This window comes from Mandrillus leucophaeus, unplaced genomic scaffold, assembly GCF_000951045.1.
Source record: "Mandrillus leucophaeus isolate KB7577 unplaced genomic scaffold, Mleu.le_1.0 Scaffold1055, whole genome shotgun sequence".
In the NCBI taxonomy this organism is placed as follows: Eukaryota; Metazoa; Chordata; class Mammalia; order Primates; family Cercopithecidae; genus Mandrillus; species Mandrillus leucophaeus.
This window is the reverse complement of record NW_012098710.1, coordinates 433649-454564: the sequence shown is the minus strand read 5'-3', so window position 1 is coordinate 454564 and position 20916 is coordinate 433649. Positions and strand designations below refer to the sequence as shown.

At 35.6% G+C, this 20916-nt stretch overlaps 1 protein-coding gene across 1 annotated transcript in view; it reads left to right on the top strand.

Moving 5' to 3' along the window:
* COL4A5 (collagen, type IV, alpha 5) overlaps positions 1 to 20916 on the top strand; it is a 272036-nt gene that overhangs the window by 226835 nt on the left and 24285 nt on the right. Inside the window, exons 37-46 of the mRNA XM_011982572.1 lie at positions 3685 to 3765; positions 4675 to 4773; positions 5318 to 5368; positions 6455 to 6640; positions 8346 to 8354; positions 13261 to 13269; positions 16025 to 16158; positions 19124 to 19196; positions 19330 to 19401; positions 20200 to 20328. Of these exons, the coding sequence (XP_011837962.1) occupies positions 3685 to 3765; positions 4675 to 4773; positions 5318 to 5368; positions 6455 to 6640; positions 8346 to 8354; positions 13261 to 13269; positions 16025 to 16158; positions 19124 to 19196; positions 19330 to 19401; positions 20200 to 20328 (843 nt within the window). The remainder of the gene's footprint in view (positions 1 to 3684; positions 3766 to 4674; positions 4774 to 5317; positions 5369 to 6454; positions 6641 to 8345; positions 8355 to 13260; positions 13270 to 16024; positions 16159 to 19123; positions 19197 to 19329; positions 19402 to 20199; positions 20329 to 20916) is intronic.

Sequence of the window (20916 nt, the reverse complement as noted above, 5' to 3'; positions counted from 1 at the left end):
CACCATGGTCTCGATCTCCTGACCTTGTGATCCGCCCGCCTCGGCCTCCCAAAGTGCTGGGATTACAGGCGTGAGCCACCGCGCCCGGCCTGTCTATAGATTATTTAACATATTTATTATAGCTGTTTTAAAGATCTTTTCAGCTTAGTCCAAATTTTCAGATATCCATGTGTCTATTTCTATTGGTAGTTTTGTTTTTCTTGAATAAGTACCACATATTCAAGCTTCCTCCAATCTGCTAATTTTTATTGTATACTGAATGATGTGGATAGTATAGTATAAAGATTCTGGATTCTATTAAATTTCTTGAAGAATACTGAATATTGTTCTACCTGGCAGTTCAATTCCTGGTATCAACTTGATCCTGCAGTGATGGAGTTTTAGATTCTGTTATAGCAAGGCTACTTCCAATGCCCTTTGTCTTACATGTATCCCTTGGACTTGGCATATGGGCTTTATCCATAATGTGTGGTTTTTCTGGGGCAATTTCCTTTAAAAAAATTTCATTTAGTATTTCTTATAGTGAAGTCTGTTGGCAACAAATTGTCTTAGCTGTCATTCATTAGAAAACATTTCCATTGTGCTTGCATTTGTTATTGAGTTACATAGTAGACAGAATTCTACGATCTCCACCCCAAGATTTCTGGCCCCTGGTTATTTAGTCAAAAACCAATCTCCTTAAGCTGATAAACAACTTCAGCAAAGTCTTGGGATACAAAATCAATGTGCAAAAATCACAAGCATTCCTATACACCAATAATAGAGAGCCAAATTATGAGTGAACTCCCATTCACAATTGCTACAAAGAGAATAAAATACCTAGGAATACAACTTACAAGGGATGTGAAGGACCTCTTCAAAGGGAACTACAAACTACTCCTCAAGGAGATAAGAGAGGACACAAACAAATGGAAAAACATTCCATGCTCATGGGTAGGAAGAATCAATATCGTGAAAATGGCCATACTGCCCAAAGTAATTTATAGATTCAATGCTATTCCCATCAAGCTACCACTGACTTTCTTCACAGAATTAGAGAAAACTAGTTTAAATTTCATATGGAACCAATAAAGAGCCTGCATAGCCAAGACAATCCTAAGCAAAAAGAACAAAGCTGGAAGCATCACGCTACCTGACTTCAAACTATACTACAAGGCTTTTATCACCTAGTGATGCCATAGACATAGTAATATTGCTAAGGAGAGAATCCAGAATATTACCTACAGAAATGGTGAGATAATAAATGGGTATTGTTTTAAGTCATTAACTTTGGGTTAATTTGTTATATAGCAAGAGAAAACTAATGCACTACCCTTTTGGTCATTATTTAAGTTTTTACTTCCCTCCTCAATATGCTCGTTAGTATTTATTTTAGAGTCTTTGAATAGTTCCTTTTTGTATTCTGTCAAGTTTTTAATTATAATCAGTGAGAAAAAAAAGGCTGTAGTGCGCTTATTCTATCTTAGCTTGCCTCAGAAGTGTTTAGGGATAAATTTAAGAAAATATTTTCTTGGTATATTCACTGAAAACTATAAAACCTGCTATGATAAACTTTTAAATACCAAAATAAATGAAGAGATAGATCATACTTATGGAATGGAAGATCAAAATTGTTAGGAAGCCATTATCCTTAGTAAACTAATTCAGGAACAGAAAACCAAACACTGCATGTTCTCACTGATATGTGGGAGCTGAATAATGAGAACACATGGACACAGGAAGGGGAACAAAACACAGTGTGGCCTGTGGAGCAGGGTGTGTGGGTCAGTGGGAGGGAGAACATCAGGAAAAATAGCTAAGGCATGCTGGGCTTAATTCTTAGGTGATGGTTTGATACGTACAGCAAACCACCATGACACATGTTTACCTGTGTAACAAACCTGCACATCCTGCACATGTACCCCAGAACTTAAAACAAAAAAAAAAGATGCCACTTGCCTCTAAAGTCATTCGTGGATTCAAAGTGATTCCAGTTAATAACCCAACAACCTTTATTTGGTAACAGTTGACAAATGATTTCTAAAATGTGTATGGAAATGAAAGGGACATAGAATATGCAAAACAATATTAAAAACAAGGCTGGGCTTGGTAGCTCACGCCTGTAATCCCAGCACTTTGTGAGGCTGAGTCGGACAGATCACGAGGTCAGAAGTTCAAGACTGGCCTGGCCAATATGGTGAAACTCTGTCTCTACTAAAAATACAGAAATTAGCTGGGCATGGTGGCATGCGCCTGTAATCCCAGCTACTTGGGAGGCTGAGGCAAGAGAATTGCTTGAACCCAGGGGTTGCAGTGAGCCGAGATTGCGCCACTGTAATCCAGCCTGGGCGACAGAGCGAGACTCTATAACAAAAACGAAACAAAACTAAAAAAGAATGTGTGGTACTTGATAAGGATTGAGAAATAGATCAATGAAACAGAATATGGAGGATAAAAAAGACTAATATGCAATAAATCGACTTTTGATAAAGGTATCAAATAAACTTTTTAGAGAAAGCAAATTCTTTTCAACAAATGGCCTTGAAACATCTAGATATTCATATGGGGAAAAAGTGAAACTTAATTCATACATTACATGAACAGAAAAAAAATTGTTTTTAATTGGATCTTAGCCTGAACATAAAACCTAAAACCATAAAGCTTTTAGAGGAAAACTTAGATAGATATTTCCATGACTTGGCATAAGCAGATTTTCTTAGGATACGAAAAGCAGTACCTGTAAAAGAAAAAAAATTGATAGATTAGATTTAAATTTTTAAACTCTTTTTATCAGAAGACACCGCTAGGAAAATGAATAGGAAAGCCAAAGACAAGGAGAAAATATCTGCAAAACATACCTGACAAATTACTGATATCTAGGATATGTAAAAAACTTCAATAACTCAATAATAACAAGACCTATTATCCAATTTTGAAAAATTGAGAAAACTTTGAACAGATATTTCACAAAAGAAGATATACAAGTGGCCAGTAATCACATGAAAAGGTGATCGGTGTCATTAGCCATCAGAGAAATGCAAATTAAAACCACAATGAGGTAGCTCTACGTACCTACCAGAATGTCTATTATTACAGCAACTGATATCATCACAAAGATTGTGCAAGGATCTGGAACAACTGGAATTTCCACACATTGTTCTGAGTGTGAAATGGTTTGGCAGTTTTTAAATAAAGCACAACATATAGCTACTCTTTGATCCAGCAATTCCACTTCTTGTTATACACCTAAGATAAATTAAGGCAGTGATCTACAAAAAGACCTGTGCAGAAATACTCATAGCAGCTTTATTTATAATAGATAAAAGCTGGAAATAAAACAGGTTTTTATAAATAGAAAAATGGATATTGTAATAACTAAAACCTGTCAGTAAACCAAAAGACCAGCAAGAGGAATAGATTTTTTAAATTATGGTATGTTCATATAATGGAGTCCTACAAATTCTACCAGTATAATATGGTGGTAGTTATTTTTATGTTTATAAATATATAGTAATGCCAACTTCAGGACAAATGAATTAAAAACATAAAATTATTATTAAAAATAGCCAGCAAACACCAGCATCTTTTGGGTTTCTTTTTGTTCTGCACTGTTTCTGTGCTAGCACTATAAATCGTAAGTTTGAATTGTAGCTTTTAAAGCAATGCAGTTTTTCTTTCATTTTTAAATTGAGCTCTTTATTCTAGGAACCCCAGGCCCTCCTGGACCAAAAGGTATTAGTGGCCCTCCTGGGAACCCTGGCCTTCCAGGAGAAACTGGTCCTGTAGGTAAGCATGAAAAATAAGAGTTTGCTGTTTTATAAAAAACTAATGCATATCATATTCAGTTTGGGAAAGTCAAATCCTGTTTAGCTGTGAACATTTTCAACACAAGGAAATATGGTGTTCATTCACTTAACACTGCGTGTTAGGTACAGAATGAATAACTTTTAATAAAAAGTAGTTAAAATTGGCTGGGCACGGTGGCTCACGCCTGTAATCCCAACATTTTGGGAGGCCGAGGTTGGAGGATCACTTGGGGTCAGGAGTTCGAGACTAGCTTGGTCAACATGGTGATATCCCATCTCTATTAAAAATACAAAATATTAGCCTGCTATGTTGTGGTGGGGGGGACCTCCTGTAATCCCAGCTACTCGGGAGGTTGAGGCACGAGAAGTGCTTGAACCCAAGGGGTGGAGGTTGCAGTGAGCCGAGATCACGCCATTGCACTCCAGCCAGGGTGACAAAGCAAGACCCTCAAAAAAAGGACTTAAAATTATCATTATGTGACCTTATTTTCTAGGCCCACTTTTTCCAGGGAGAGTTAATTCAAGTGTCCTAGAATAGAAGCTTTGATTTTTTTAGAATGGCAGGCTGTAGTAAGTTTGTTTATTGATTTCTAAAGTAAATAACTTCTCTTGGCCCCATATGAGGCCTATAATTCACCCCACCACCCTTTGCACCTTACTCTCTTAGATATTCTGAAACCGTATTAAAATGAATAACTGAAAGGTTTTAGATGCTGAGTGACTATTCCTTATTTTCATTATCCTCCTTCATATTTGTATAACATTTTGTGATCCAAAGGAGTGTCTCAAAAGCACCCTGTTTCTTTTGGATAAAGAAGGGAGCATATGGAAGTAAAAGGGAGTTGGAAATTGGAAAACTGGGTGTAACCTGCTGTACTCAATTTTTTAGGTGGTGGAGGTCGTCCTGGGCAACCAGGGCCTCCAGGCGAAAAAGGCAAACCTGGTCAAGATGGTATTCCTGGACCAGCTGGACAGAAGGGTGAACCAGGTGCTGTATTTTTTCATTTTTCCTGTCTTTCTAATTTTCTCCGTGTTGAATTTAACTTGCCTTTTTATTACCCACAGTGAAATTGTATCTTCTTTCTTACTAAGCTACTACACACTTTCCCCTTTTCCTAGTTACCATCTTCCTCTTCATCCTGAGAATATTAGCTCATGTATCTTGATCAAGTTGCCTCCTTCCTATGAAAAACTCCATATCTTTTCTTGTCTAATTTTTCATATCAAAAAGAAGTTACCTAGCTTTTGCAAATTTCTCTGTGGTTTACTACGCAATCTATATTTTATCTATATTTTTTTTCTTGTAAGCATATAGATATATTTAACATTCATCACAAATAGAATATATGTTTAGATAGTTTTCTCATGTTAGAATTATAGTTCTGTGTTGGAAATAAATGTTCTGCATGTTTCATATAATATACATTGCTGCACTTAATGAAAACCTCAATGATCTAAAAATAATTTGGCCTTGTTTCAGTTTTTATTATCCACTTGAGATTTTTGTTTTGTTTTGTTTTGTACTCTGACAGGTCAACCAGGCTTTGGAAACCCAGGACCCCCTGGACTTCCAGGACTTTCTGGTAAACCTTAATAAAACATGCTGTATCAATCTATAAGAAAATGAGAATATTTCCAAATACATCTATTTTTCCATCTCCACCATTTACTATCATAAAATGCATGTAAGAACCCAGAAAACTCAAAGCTAGTGTTAACGTTAAAATGTTTATTATTTAGCAACTTAGTTTAAGGAGTTGTGTTAAATAAAAATGTATCCTTAAGGAAATTTACATGTGGATATCTCTTCATTAAATTCATAAATAAATGCTGAGGAAATGATAAAGAAGGCAAAATTGCAGGAAGATAAGAAAAGTCTGTAGAAATATACGTCAATAATAAAAATATTTCTTGAAATTTCAGTCTTAATATATGTTTTGCATATTTGCTCCCTCTTTTGTGCTTACTCTTACTGTAAGCACCAAATAGTAGGAGGACTGAATGTACATACAGATATGTATGTTTATGTTCTGAAATGCCACTGGCCATTTTATGGAGACTTTTCTCAAACCATACACATCTCTCCTAGAAAGTCAGATAGATATCCTTCCCATGATACCAACATGGCAATTATTACTTTAATGTGCCACTGTCATATTGCTCTTAAAAGTGTCAGAGGTGGAGAAAAAATGTTGAGAACAATTTTGCTAGATGGTGATTATAAATGTTGGGTAGAATGGTCTTCGGGGACACATAACAACCATTGAAGAGCCGTATCTTTCATTAGTCTCAAAATTAGACTCAAAATATTTGTTTTAGAAATTTCCTCCAGCCATCTTGAAACTATTTTTGAAGATACTTTATACTTTTTTCCCTCATAGCTATTGGTGATGTGATCATTGCTCTGTCTTAACACAAAAGATGCCTTTTAGGATGAAAGCTATTATTTCTATATTTGTATATATACTCTAATAAATACTTCTGCTAACAAATACATATATTTAATAGGAAGGATGGTTTTCTGGGTAGATTTGGGATTTGGTAGGAGATGGAAATGACTCTTGTGAATTCCATTAATTGCCTTAATATGTGTGAATAGCTAACCTTATAGGCAAGCCTGTAGCTCAGTATTATTTAATGTATCTTCTAATTATACTTTACTTTTATAGGCCAAAAGGGTGATGGAGGATTACCTGGAATTCCAGGAAATCCTGGCCTTCCAGGTCCAAAGGGCGAACCAGGCTTTCATGGTTTCCCTGGTATGCAGGGTCCCCCAGGCCCTCCTGGTTCTCCGGGTCCAGCTCTGGAAGGACCTAAAGGCAACCCTGGGCCCCAAGGTCCTCCTGGGAGACCAGGTATGTCCATGAGTGGTAGGGGAATGGTCTATTTATTAGTCCATGTATTTCATTTTGCTGGCAGGTTATTCAGTCTTCAAGACTTTAGAATTTTTCCAGTGCATTGTAGGATGTTAAAAAAAAAAGACTAAAATTTGTAATATAATAACTTCTTACAAGTAAATAGCTTGGTTCATAGCTAACTCCATCTATTTCCATGGTTCTAATAATTTGCTTTAGTAATGCATTTTATCATTTATATAGAGGAAGTAAAACAACTTGGAGGAATAAAGGAAATGGTGGCTTTATTAGTCTTGTTACTAAAAGGTAAAACTACTATTAACCTGTCAGCAAAATGCCATCTGCATTTTTAAATGTGAGCTTCTCAGCATGTCATCACAGAAATCATTTTAGTGATCACCCAATAGATGCTTGTGGTCCATACCAAAAGTATCGCTATGGTTCTGTCATATGATCAGCAAATCTCACCAGGCACAATTAAAAACAATTATCTTCCGTAGGAACTAGGCAATCAAATTTATCTCCAACATCACAGCATGATCAAATTGACTAGTGATCTCTTCATACCAACCTCATGTCTGTACCTCATTTGTCTTGTGTTCACTGCTCAGTTTTGCATCCAACGTTCACCTTTTCATTTTGTATCTGTGCTGTGTCATTTCATTTTACTAATTTTGGAAATGCTCGTTTTCATCCTTTATTAATGTTGCTGAGCCTAGTCACTGGTGATAGGTTATGAACAGATTTTGAGGCTTGATATTCAAATTTTATATTTCTGGTCACTGAAAACTTGGAAGTAAATGTCCTTTTATTCTTTGAAAATCTCTGACATTATATAAGTGCATTTCAAAATGAAAATTTTATTTATATTACAGTAAAATGTAAAGTGATTGGAGTTCATTTTAATAAGATGTTCAAAACACATAAATTAAATGGGATAACATACTGTGTTCAGAGGATCATTTTCAAAACCAAATTTTATCTGATCTGATATAATCTGATGGAAAGTATTATTTAAGGTTTTATGTTTGTATACTATTGAAGAAAACCAGTGAAAATCTCCTCAGCCATGTTAACTCTCTTGCATGTGATGTAAAGAACTGAAGCAAGTATCTTGCTTGGTTTTGCATGCAGTAATTAAAATAAACCAAACTATTACCTTTTTTATATTTTAATCTTCACTTGGTTATTCATTTTTACTAGTAATGAATGAGTAATGAGCTCACTGTTGAACATTACTTTGAAATTTGTTGGTATGAAGCCATTAGTCACAAAGATGCCTTACAAATTACATTTTTAAAGAAATAATAACAAAAGTAGTTAGAAGAATGCATACCTGATGAGTGTTTGTGACTTCTCAATTTAATTATAAATTAAAACTGAGTTGTAAACCCCATTGCTCTTAGAATTGATTGTTCTTAGTCTGAGCTCATAGTAATGATTATGATAGCAATGACTTTTGGCCTTTAAAAATATGCCACAGTGTGCTGTTTTCATTTCAGTTTTGTCAGTAAGTGGTGATAATTTGGTTTATATACAGATGCATGGATATGAACTTTCAGAGTATTCTTTTATTAAAATACATTTTAACTTGAAAGTATTTAGTGTAATGCTTTTTAGTTTCTTGATATTTCTAACAGTTTTGATATTTTTCCTTTTTGTTAATGATGACATTGGGCCTTGGTGAACTTTGATCCCTATCCAGGTCCTACAGGTTAGCTCCTTAACTCCAAAGTAGTAACTGCATGAAGTTTGAAACTTTATATATATATATATATATATGTGTATATATATATATATATATACACATATACACACCTGTACCTAATGTTTTCAAGTGTTTGAATGTATTTTAAGAGCATATGTGCCAATTCAATTCTTACATAGTGGCTTATCTCTTTAAGCTTTCAGGAACTTGTAGAACCTAGTGTTTCTGTCTATTGGAAAGACCCAAAATTACCTAACTAGGAAAACTAATTTAACATTTAAAAATTCATATATTTGTGTCATTTTCAGTTGAAAATCTGTAGTACCCAAAACAGCCTTATATATTTTACCTTTCTTTGGAGTCTGTTTCTTATGTTTAATTTATATCTGTTAATGCAAACGAATCGAACTATCCTTCAAAAGGACATTCTTTTTTTAAACAATAGTATGTATTATCAGATCCTGAAAATATGTAATTCTTAACTTGCCATATCTTTTGCAGGTTTTCAAACTATCCCACCTTCACATTTTGGGTTGTTACAAAGTTCTCAATTCTACCGCTATTAAAAATGGGCTAATAGGGCCAGGCACCATGGCTCATGCCTGTAATCCCAGCACTTTGGGAGGCCAAGGCGAGCGGATCACCTGAGATCAGGAGTTCAAGACCAGCCTGACCAATATGGTGAAACTCCATCTCTGCTAAAAATATAAAAATTAGCCAGACGTGTTGGCATGCACCTGTAGTCCCAGCTACTAGGGAGGCTGAGAAAGGAGAATGGCTTGAACCTTGGAGGTGGAGGTTGCAGTGAGCTGAGATCGCACCACTGCACTCCAGCCTGAGCAAGACTCCATCTAAAAATAAAAAAAGAAAAAAAGGGACTAATAGGCACAGAGAAAAAAAAAATCGGTGCAGGCCGGGTGCGGTGGCTCACGCCTGCAATCCCAGTACTTTGGGAAGCCGAGATGGGCGGATCACGGGGTCAGGAAATCGAGACCATCCTGGCTAACACGGTGAAACCCCGTCTCTACTAAAAGTACAAAAAAAAAAATTAGCCGGGCGTGGTGGCGGGCACCTGTAGTCCCAGCTACTTGGGAGGCTGAGGCAGGAGAATGACGTGAACCTGGGAGGCGGAGCTTGCAGTGAGCCAAGAACGCGCCACTGCACACCAGCCTGGGTGACAGAGTGAGACTCTGTCTCAAAAAAACAAAACAAAACAAAAAAAAACAATGCAACCAGCACAGATTACAAGGTTCTTAATCTTATTTTCATTATACATATGTAAACAGTACACACCAAAGAACAACTACCAAGAGCTACCCAATGGAAAATTGCTGATTCCTGGTGAAAGATGTTTGTTTACCTAATTAGCAGTAAAACGAGCCACAAATATTTGAATGTATTTATTGCTATTCAAAATAAATAGTCCTTTTCAAATTTGTAAGAAAGAATTAAAAGAGATAATAGTATACCCCATGATGTCTGGCTATTGAGAATGGCAGGACATTTTTTCATCTTATACAATTAAAATACATAATTTTTCAAGATTGTTTTTAGGAAGCCATTTGTTTCTACCTGAATTGATTCTCTAGTTTCTTACTCCACTGCAAACTCATTATTTCATAGAACCATAGAATGTCAGATCTAGAAGGGACCTAAGTTTTACCTATGTCAAGGAGAAATTATCCACAAGTCAGATTTTATTCAGGACTATTGCAGTAGAGTAGAAACTATTGCAGTAGGAGAGAGACTGAGCTCAACTTCAAATACAACAAAGAAAAGTGATTATTTATAGCCAAGGAGCAGAGTGAGAGGGCCAGTAATAGAAAATTACTAAGAGGAGGCATCAAGGGTAGAGAGGAGTGAGTTCTTATTAAACTGGCTCAACAAGATTTTTGCCAGAAACAGGCCAAGGATTTAGACATCAAAGGTGGGAGATGAGGAACTTGATCAGATATCAAGGGTGAAGGGACTGTCTTTAAACCGATTTAGCAGTATTATTGATGTAACTGGATTTGGAAGGCCAAAAAGTAGGCCCAAGGATGAGGCCTAATTGAGAGGAGGGCTCAGAGGAACCTGTCTAAAGTTTGGTCAAGGAGTCTTTGTCACATAGGAAAAAATTGAGGCTTAAGAGGTTAAGAAACTTGCTCAAGGTAATACTGTTAGTTACTGGCATAACTGGGACTCTGACTTAAGGCTCCTCAGTGATCAATTAGGTGTCTGTTCTACAGGGAGCAGACTGTTCACTGCATCCACTTTCTTGTTTTCTGTTACCTCAAAAGCTCCATCAACATCTCCATCAACCAGATTGCTTCTTGTGTTCTTCTTAAATTATATCATCGAAAAGAGTAAGACAGTGCATTCTATTTAACTGTCACTAAGATAAAGCGAAGACTAGGGAGGTACTTTGAAGTAATGTTGAGTCCCACCTTATCTGACCTACATCGAATTTTGCTGCTTTGATTACTGCTAAACTCTACTGTTAGCTAGGAGATTTCTTTCTTCTGAATTACTATAATATATTCAAAAAAGAAAAAGAATAGTAGCCACATTCCTTTAAAAGAAATTTAACAATTTCTTATTTACCAAATGTGCTCTAAATTGCATAGTTGTTGGAAGTTGGTCTCTGTGATGTTTTCTGCTTTGCAATAGTTGAAGACTACAACCTGAAGTGGAAACTGAATTTAAAATATACCAATCAATTCATCAATATGCCTTTAGTAATTACTACTTATGGACAATATTTTAGGTTTTTGTTTTGTTTCCTTTTTCAGTTTAACTTTGTTAAATAGTTGAAAAATAATGGATTGTGAGCCTCATACAAAAAAAAATTGACTTGGCATATAGCTCATTAAAATGTTACCTTTTAAAATACAGTCTTAAAAGTTTTGCTATGATATGATCCAAAGTTTTCCATGCTAATTACTCAGGCTGAAATGTCATATTTCAATGAAATATTTTTCTGAGAGTTCTTGTTATTGGTCCCTCTATATCAAACACACATATAAAATGTCTTTACTCAAACCCTGAATTGTCTTAGGTGGGAATTCTAATTTATTTATCTAATTTTGTGGCCAGACTCTGCTCTAAGTATTGTCTTGAGTTAATTTGCTGTCTGTGATTTAGAAACAATTTAAACAAACAGAAGCCAATATTTAGCTTTCTGAATTTCAAAGTATCAAATGCTTTGGAAGTTTCATTAGGAGATGATGATACTGTTTTCTATTTATATGGCATGCCACAATTTACATCATATAATGTACTTTTATTGTAAGCATCTTAAGGACAGAGTTGAGTCTTGCTCATCTTTGTGTTTCCTGTAGCACCTTGCACATGGCAGACATTAGGCCAGTATTTTAAAACTTGAATCTGATCTTTAAAACATTCCTGTGAGGGAGGTTAGGGCAGATAGCACTATTCCCATTATACGGGTAAAAAACCATGCTCAGAAAGATTGAATTGCCCAAAGTCATATAGTTATTAAGTAGCAGAGTCAAAAATAGATCCTAGGTCTTCTAATTCCTAGGATTCATTGCTCTAGCACGATTTATTCTCTCTGCTAACATTCGGTGCTTATAAATCATAGCAAGACTTGTAAGAAAAGAAAATTGTGTTTATAGTCAATTAACACTAACCAAGGGGTGCTCTGTTTGTAGGCTTTTAATCTTTTTATTTAATGATCCTTCTTTTAATAGTGAATAGCCTGTTAATATGTGCATTGAATAATAATAGAATAAATATGATATTTTCTGTGGTTTGGGGTGGGATATTGCATGCCAAAATATTTTCAAGTACCCTTTCACTGATAGTCTTCATATCTTGGAAAAGTTGAATCTTTATTTTTGTGTTCAATGGTGTACAAATATATATTGGCTTTTTCTCTTTAAGTAACTTATTGTAAGTCCTATAATAATAATATAATAGTAATAATAGGCCAGGCACGGTGGCTCATGCCTGTAATCCCAGCACTTTGGGAGGCCAAGGTGGTTGGATCACCTGAGGTCAGGAATTCAAGATCAGCCTGGCCAATATGGTGAGACCCTGTTTCTACTAAAAATACGAAAATTAGCTGGGCGTGGTGGTGGGTGCCTGTAATCCCAACTACTCGGGTGGCTGAGCCAGGAGAATCCTTAGAACCCAGAAGGTGGAGGTTGCAGTAAGCTGAGATCACGCCATTGCACTCCAGCCTGGGTGACAGTGAGACTCCTTCCAAAAAATAATGATAATAATAATTGAATAAATAGTAATAAGAGAGCCTCCTGATTAATTATGAAAAAAATCAGAATGTGACTTCATGAAATGCTTTTCAAATACAAACAAAAGTACAGTTGGTAATGGTCATTGTGTATTCGTGTTTTGATTTTTCTATTCTATCAGCCATGATCTTTATATTTATTGCCAATGAGGCCTTTAAAGTCAACTGTATCTTCTTGAAGCAGTCTGAGCATATCAAGAAATTGACACCTGGTGTTTTTATTAAAAGATAACACAAGCCAAGATAAACTTCAGCATTAATCCAAAATTACCCCTTTGCTAAAGGAATTTGAAGGCCGTTGGTGAAATGGTACTACCTAGCCAGCTTTAATGTTTTGAGAAGCTAATTTTTGGAAAGCCACAGTAGCAGTGTTAACATGATATCTTCAGTAGAGTTTTCTGTTTTCTGGATTAACAAAGAACAACAGTTTATCCTTTAGAATAAGCTCTATTTGAAAAAGTTTGGCTCTCTATAATTCTGTATGGTTCTGTTTGCATACTGATTATGCTGTAAGTATAAGAAATGCTGGCAAAGAACGTTATTGTTTTAACTTGTACTATAATGTGAACCACTTCTAACTCATAATCTTATTTTGTACTGTGTGATGTCTGATACTGCTAACATCGATCTTTGGGCTTTGGTGAACTCTGATCTTCCCAGGTTTTCAAGGTTAGACTCTTCACTGGTCAATTCTTTTTTTTTTTTTTTTTTTAATGCTTTGTGTGTGTGATAAGAGAAATGCAATTTTTTGCTATAATTCAGAAGTCATTGAAGAGTGCTGTTATCCTCAAGCTGGGGTTTTAACATTTTGATGAAGGTAATGTGACTTGATTATAATTAAGTTTCAAATGACGTTAGGGTCTTTGTGTTTGCAATTGTTTATAATAAGTAATCAATGCATAAAGACATGTTGAATTTTAAATGGAAATACACTTATTTTTACCTTCAAGACTGCATTAAAATATTTAGGCAAGCATATGACCCATTTGTAATCTCTGAATATTGATTTTATTTTCTCAAAATTTTATTTTCTCAGATTGCCCTGATCTGTGTATTTATGGCTATTTTCAGTGATGGCAGAGATATACTGTTGAATACAATTAAAAATAAAACTTATATGTTCTTTATGTAATTAATAACTCATAATTTGAAGTACTCTAAACATCAGGTCTGAATTAACATGCAAATTTCCCATTTTTTTTTAAATTTCAAAAAGAGCAGTGCCTTAGGTTATTTCAGATGATACAGTGTTCTGATAACCTTTAAAATGGAGTAGAGAGTCATAAAAGGTTTCCTTTTTTCCCATCTTACTTTGTTATTGTTATTAGGTTGATTCACAGTTTATTTATTTTTCATAATTTTCTGATTTGCTACTTAATTTCTAGTGCAAATCATACATTATGGATTAAATTAACAAGTTTACTTAGAACACTGAAGTTACATTTTGTTTTTTCTTTTTCAAATGTACTATGTACTAAACCTTTTCGTTATGATTGAGAAGGGAATTTCTGTGTTGTCTGGTTGCCAGGCTGGGGTGACTATATGAGTTAAATTGTTTGACGATAAAACAGTTGTTGAACTATTGTAAATCTCCTTCGTCTTTCTCATGTGCCAGATAGAGTCATGTTATGTTATAAAATTACATAGAAATACCTGAAAGATTAAAAAGATGCTCATATTTTAAGATATGTTTTTATCTTCAATTTTACTAATAAAGAAAATAATAATAATAATTTTAAAAAGCCCTTCCACAGTTTGTACCTGGCACTGTGCTAAGTAATTTTTACATGGTATCTCATTTAATCCTTGGAACAACCTGCTAAAGTAGGTGCTATTCTTAATTCCATTTTATAGAAGAAAAAATTGAAGCCAAGGAGATTAATAATCTTACTGAAGTCAAACAGCTAGTACCGAATGGAGCTGGATTTGTAACCCAGCATTCTAGCTCCAAAGTCTAGTGTTCTTAATCATGGTGTCATTCTGCCTTGTTAGTATTTTGCCATTGATTCTGAATCTTAAGAGTATTGGAAAGGAAACTAAAGTCTGATTTTTATTTTAGATTAAAAAGACAACCTTTTGTCCATATATAAGAATGAACTCTATTCTAAATTCATAACAAGTGCCTATTATAGTTCCTTAAAAAATAATCCCTACATATCTTCATTTTTTGTTGAAATCAATAAAATCGGAAATGACCAGAGGAGAGAAGGTGTAAATGCTAACTATTGGCTGTTCTTTATTTAGGGTTTTGTAATTATTTTCTTAAGGCAGGATTACTTAGTCTCAGCCTCAGCCACTGAACACTGCAAGCAAGTAGCACCTATTTGCCACCTGGTGACAAAAGACTTGACCAATGATAAGATCTCCCTGGTTGCTTAATGGACCTGTCATCTTTATTCAGAAAAACAAATTAAAAACATAGCATAAGTAAAAATGCTAAGCAAAATCCTGTTTTAAATTATTTTGTTTATTCACAAGATACGTACAGAATTCTTTATTTTTCTTGAAAAATATTTAAAATGTAAAGAATATGAAAACATTTTAAAAATGAATTTTAAGGTACTTTATTGATTCAATAAATTTCTAACATTTAAAAAAGTTCGTATGTATCAAGCATATCACTAAAATGAAATTAGTTTGCTTAAATTACTATCTGCATTGCATAGTAATAAAAGCTGAATAAATGTAACTACTTACAAATAAAGCAATTTGATTTTAATCACAATGAAACAAAATGGCTTGAATTTCTGATTGCCCTACAGCAGTGATGCTTAAAGTGTGGTCCCTGAACTAGCAGCTTTAGCTTCCACACAGTCCTTGTTAGAATGCAAATTATTGGGTCTCTCCTAAGTCTCTTTTTTCTAAATTATTTATTCTTAAGGCTGGTCAAGTGCAGTAACAAGAAGGGAGGAAAGAGTTGAACAAGGAGTTCAATCTGTAACTGAACGATCAATTGAGATAACTCACTACCTTCAGACCAGTCTCCTAGGTCTTACTGAATCCAAAACTCTTGGGGTAGGCCCAGGAATCTGTTTTAACAAACTGTCTATTTGATTCTGATGCATGCTCCAATTTGAGAAAGTGCCCTACAGTTTCTGTTTAATTTCACTTTAAGTCAAACTCTTTGTTAAGGATTACAGAACCACACATTGTTAAGTCATGAGTCTTTTTCTTTAGATGTTATTTTATTGAATTTAATATATTATAAAATGTAAACTAAAAGAATCTGCAAGTCAGTATTAATAACAAAAAGAATCCAGTCCAATTTATATTAGAAAGGGAATCAGCATAGGTCTATATATTTTAATGTTGTCTGGGTTTTATACTGCAAACTAATAGGAAGATGACTGATATTTTAAAAGCCTGACTTTTATGCTACTCTTACGCTATACTGAAATGTGGTCATTTGCTGTGGATTATTAAGGTCTACCAGGTCCGGAAGGTCCCCCAGGTCTCCCTGGAAATGGAGGTATTAAAGGAGAGAAGGGAAACCCAGGCCAACCTGGGCTACCTGGCTTGCCTGGTTTGAAAGGAGATCAAGGACCACCAGGACTCCAGGTAGGAAATGGGAGTAGATATGTGATGAGGAAAGAATGTGGGTGTTTGTATTCAAAATGTGAATTCTAAGCTGCATCATTTTAATTAACACTCACTAGACAAGGTTCTATTCGTGGCTCACTGGTGAATTAAAAAGACAGTAGAAGGCAAGTTTCCTATAGTCTCCTAAAGGGGCTTTGCTGTATTATAGTCAAAGAGTTCCTGAAAAGATACTTTACCTGGAGTCTTTTTTTATGCATATTTGGATTTGAGTAGCCTTCATTTTATGGTAAATAGAGGAATCTTTTAGGCTTTGAAATTAGATAAAGTTAGGGTCAAATGTCGGCTCCCCTGCACAATTCTGCTTTGTATCTCTGAGGAAAACAGACACTGGGTTTCCATCTTCACCTATAAAAAGAGAATAATAGCACATCCACTCATGTGCTTTCTATGTTGGTTTCAGTGACTCAGAGAAGAGAGTCACATTCCTCTTTATGGGTTCTCAAAACTGCCTCCATTCGGTCAAGATGATTGCTGGTGGATTTGGCAGTCAACAAAATCTGGACTGTCTTTTAATTCTGAAGACCGCTTTATGGCAGAAAAAAGTATTTAACGTAGTGGTCCTTAAAGCTTTTCAAAGTGTAATCTTTTTCCCCATGCCATCACTATTCTTCCAGTTACCTAGACTTAAAAATTTACTTCTGTTTACTCATTCTCTACTCACTCCTTATAAATATGCGTATTTCCAGAAACAATTAAGAATAAATTTCACCTGCTATACCCCTTTACTACTAAATATTTTAATGCAGATTTCTTAAGATTAAAAATATTCTCATGTGTTATTATAAGATGACAATGAAAAGCTATAGGATTGTTTATATTTTATAAAATTCTTACCAAATGTCTTGGCTGCAGCCTGTAATCCCAGCAACTTGAGAGGCTGGGGCAGGAGGGTTGCTTGAGGCTAGGAATTTGAGACAAGCCTGGACAACATAGCAAGACCCTGTCTCTAAATTTTTTTTTAATTATATAACCACAGTATACTTATTAACTTCAGAAAATTTAACATAGATATACATTAATTTCTATCTTTCATATTCCAGTCAGGTCCAGTGACCTAATAGTGTTCTTAGCATTTCTCCTTCCAGTACAGGGTCCAGGCCAAGTCATGTTTTGCATTTAATTGTCATATCTCTTTAGCCTTCTTTAATCTGGAACAGTTCCTAAGTCTATTTTCTTTTTCTCATGACCTCAACATTTAAAAACAATTGTACCCCCACCCCCATTTTAAAATAGAATATTCCTTTTTTGTCTGATGTTTATTCATAATTAGATACAGGTTATGCATCCCCAGCTGGAATACTACATGAGTGATGCTGTGTCCTTCTCAGGCTAACAGATAAGGAGGTCCATGATGTCTATCTGCCCCTCATTTGTGATTTTAGTTTTGATCATCCAGTCAAGTTGTTGCTCAGTTTCTCCACTGTATCATTATGTTTTTCCTTGCAACTAGTAAAACTGTAGGAAGGCATATTAAGATAGTGAAATATATCACTCCTCATCAAAAATTTCCCTTAGATTTAACATCCATTAATGATTTTGCCTCAACCAATCTCTACTGGGATAGTGGCAAAATGATGTTGTTTCAACTCTAGCACTGCCTCCACATTTACTAGTCAGTTCTACTGTAAGCAAGAGCCTTCCCTTCTCTCTGGTTTACTTATGCATTTCTTATCATTTTGGACTCATTTTTTCCCATGTTTTCCACTAATTTACAATTTCTAAACTGTCATTACTTATTTCGATGCTCTCATTGTTCCAGATTTGGAAGCCCCTTCAAACTGGATTTGATGTTTTTCTGATATGTACTTCCTTCCAACTATTTTTTTAGCACTTTTAAATATTATTCCATAATAAGATGCTCCAGGCTTGTCCCTCTTTCATTCTTACTAATATAAGCTTTGTTGTCCTGCACTTGAAGTAGAGCAATAGCCTCCTGTATGATCTTACTATTCCATATTCTTCCTGTATTTGGGTGGCTGAGGTGGGATGATTGCTTGAGCCTAGGAGTTTGAGGACAGCCTGGGCATCATGGTGAGATCCTATCTCTATAGAAAAGAAAGAAAAAGAAAGAATAAAATAATAGTTACCTTTCATTAAGTACACAGCATACATCAGTCTTCTAAGCACTTAGTATTGTTAGCAAAAGACAATGAGCTCTGCAGGAGAAAAAGGAAGAGCTTTATTTTCTATAAAAAGTAATCTGTGGATTGGGAAGGCACAGCTTTCAGTACAAGTGAAAGTGTGATCTCTGAAGAACAAAGGGAGGATTTGGCTTAAGGGAAAGTTCTCACCCATGTTCTCAATCAGGTCCATTTATGCAAATGAAGGATACAGACTTCATCAGTTCTGATTGATTGAAATACTTGAGCCCTGATCAGGTGATTTCCAAGACCAAAGCCAGAAGTCTGCCAGATGTTTCTTTCAAATGGCCAGTGGGCAGGGGATGTTTTCAAGCCACAGTTTATCTTCGCAGTGGCTTGACTCTATTGTAGAAAGGGAGATCCTGTGACACTTTTACAACATCTTTACAAGAACACAAGATATGTGACATTTCCCTTACCCAGCCATGGCCAGTTGGTTGCGTTTTAACTTTGCGCACCTCAGTTAGCCATGGGAAGTTCATTTGGTCTGTCAGCCAGGGGTATATTTTAACAATATGAACTGTCTCATTTAATTCTCACCACAACCCTATGAAGCAAATACTGTTATTTTCTCTATATTTGAGGTGAGAAGACTATGAATCAAAGAGGTTAAATAATCAACTCAATTCACACAAGCTAATATAAGGCAAAATTGAGATTATAGTCTTGAAAGTTTGACTCTAGAAACAGTGCTATATGCCACTATGCAATTCTTATGCCCTCACTCCCCTTCCTCCCCTCACTGCAATTTTTTTGTAACATTAATGATTTTATTTATTCAGGGTAATCCTGGTCGGCCAGGTCTCAATGGAATGAAAGGAGATCCTGGTCTCCCTGGTGTTCCAGGATTCCCAGGTATTTGAAGGGATTTTTGTGGTTTCCCTTTATATTAAACGCCTCTGGGACAAGATAGCCATTTTCTGATTTGACTGGGTAAAGGTTGTAGCCCTGTTGCTTTGCCATGAAACTGTATGTACCTTCTGTGTAGGCATGAAAGGACCCAGTGGAATACCTGGATCAGCTGGTCCTGAGGGGGAACCGGGACTTACTGGTCCTCCAGGTAAGACTTGTTCCTGAAGATAGTTATACCTGATACTTAGATGCTTTAAAGAATTTGAAAGTTTTCATTCTGTCTTTCAGCCAGACCGTTGGAGGCTAAGTCCCCAACAACTGAGGGAAAATAAACAAGGCTCTCCTTTTATTTACTAATCTCTTACATTCTCTATTTTATTAACATAATATTGATAGCAGACCTTTTAAAGTTAAGATAGATACAGGATCAACAAAAACACTTCCTTGACATTAGCTTCTATACTAACTTCCCCAAATTCAATTGAACAGATCACAAGAGCAAGTCACATATGAATTTTTAAAAATATTTTTGATATTAAAATAGTTCATTTTGCTAAGAGGCTTATAGAAGCTTCTTATAAATTGAGAAATAGGGACTCCGCTAAATTCCCCTAGTAGATCAAAGGGTCCCTTGACAAGCACAGCAAGCAAAAACTGCAAATGATGTTGGAGTCAGAATGGATGTGTAAGGGAGTAAAATTGTCTTCCCCTGACACCAGTGTTCACAGATTTATAATGGATGAGACTTTCTAGTAAGTGAGTAATATTCGAAGTTTGAAAATAGGGATGATATGCGTACTTTTTACACTGACCCTAATAAAATTATTTTTCAATTGAAAGTTATTTTTCAATTTTTAGTTTTCCTAAACAGATTTCTGTTAGATACAGCAGCAATTCAAAAACTGGTTTCTCTCACACCAATTCTTGTCCTGAACTTAGATCACTTTGGCTTCCATTTCTTGTAACCTTTCTCTTTCCCTTCAAATTTGTGTGTTTTGCCTCATAGGTCCTCCTGGATTACCTGGTCCTTCAGGACAGAGTATCATAATCAAAGGAGATGCTGGTCCTCCAGGAATCCCTGGACAACCTGGGTTAAAAGGTCTACCAGGACCCCAAGGACCTCAAGGTTTACCAGGTACCAATGCAGATCATCTTTATTATTATTATTATACTTTTAATTTCTGGTATACATGTGCAGAAAGTACAGGTTTGTTACATAGGTATACATGTGCCATGGTGGTTTGCTGCACCCATCAACCTGTAATCTACATTAGGTATTTCTCCTAATGCTATGCCTCACCTAGCCCCTCATCTGCTGACAGGCCCAGGTGTGTGATGGTCCCCTCCCTGTGTCCATGTGTTCTCATTGTTCAGCTCCCACTTAGGAGTGAGAACATGTAGTGTTTGGTTTTCTGTTCCTGTATTAGTTTGCTGAGAATGATGGTTTCCAGCTTCATCCGTGTCCCTACAAAGGACATGAACTCATCCTTTCTTTATGGCTGCATAGTATTCCATGGTGTGTATGTGACACATTTTCTTTATCCAGTCTTATCATTGATGGGCATTTGGACTGGTTCCAAGTCTTTGCTATTGTGAACAGTGCTTCAGTAAACATATGTGGGCATGTGTCTTTATAGTAGAATAATTTATAATCCTTTGGGTATATACCAAACTGGGATTGCTGGGTCAAATGGTATTTCTGGTTCTAGATCCTTGAGGAATC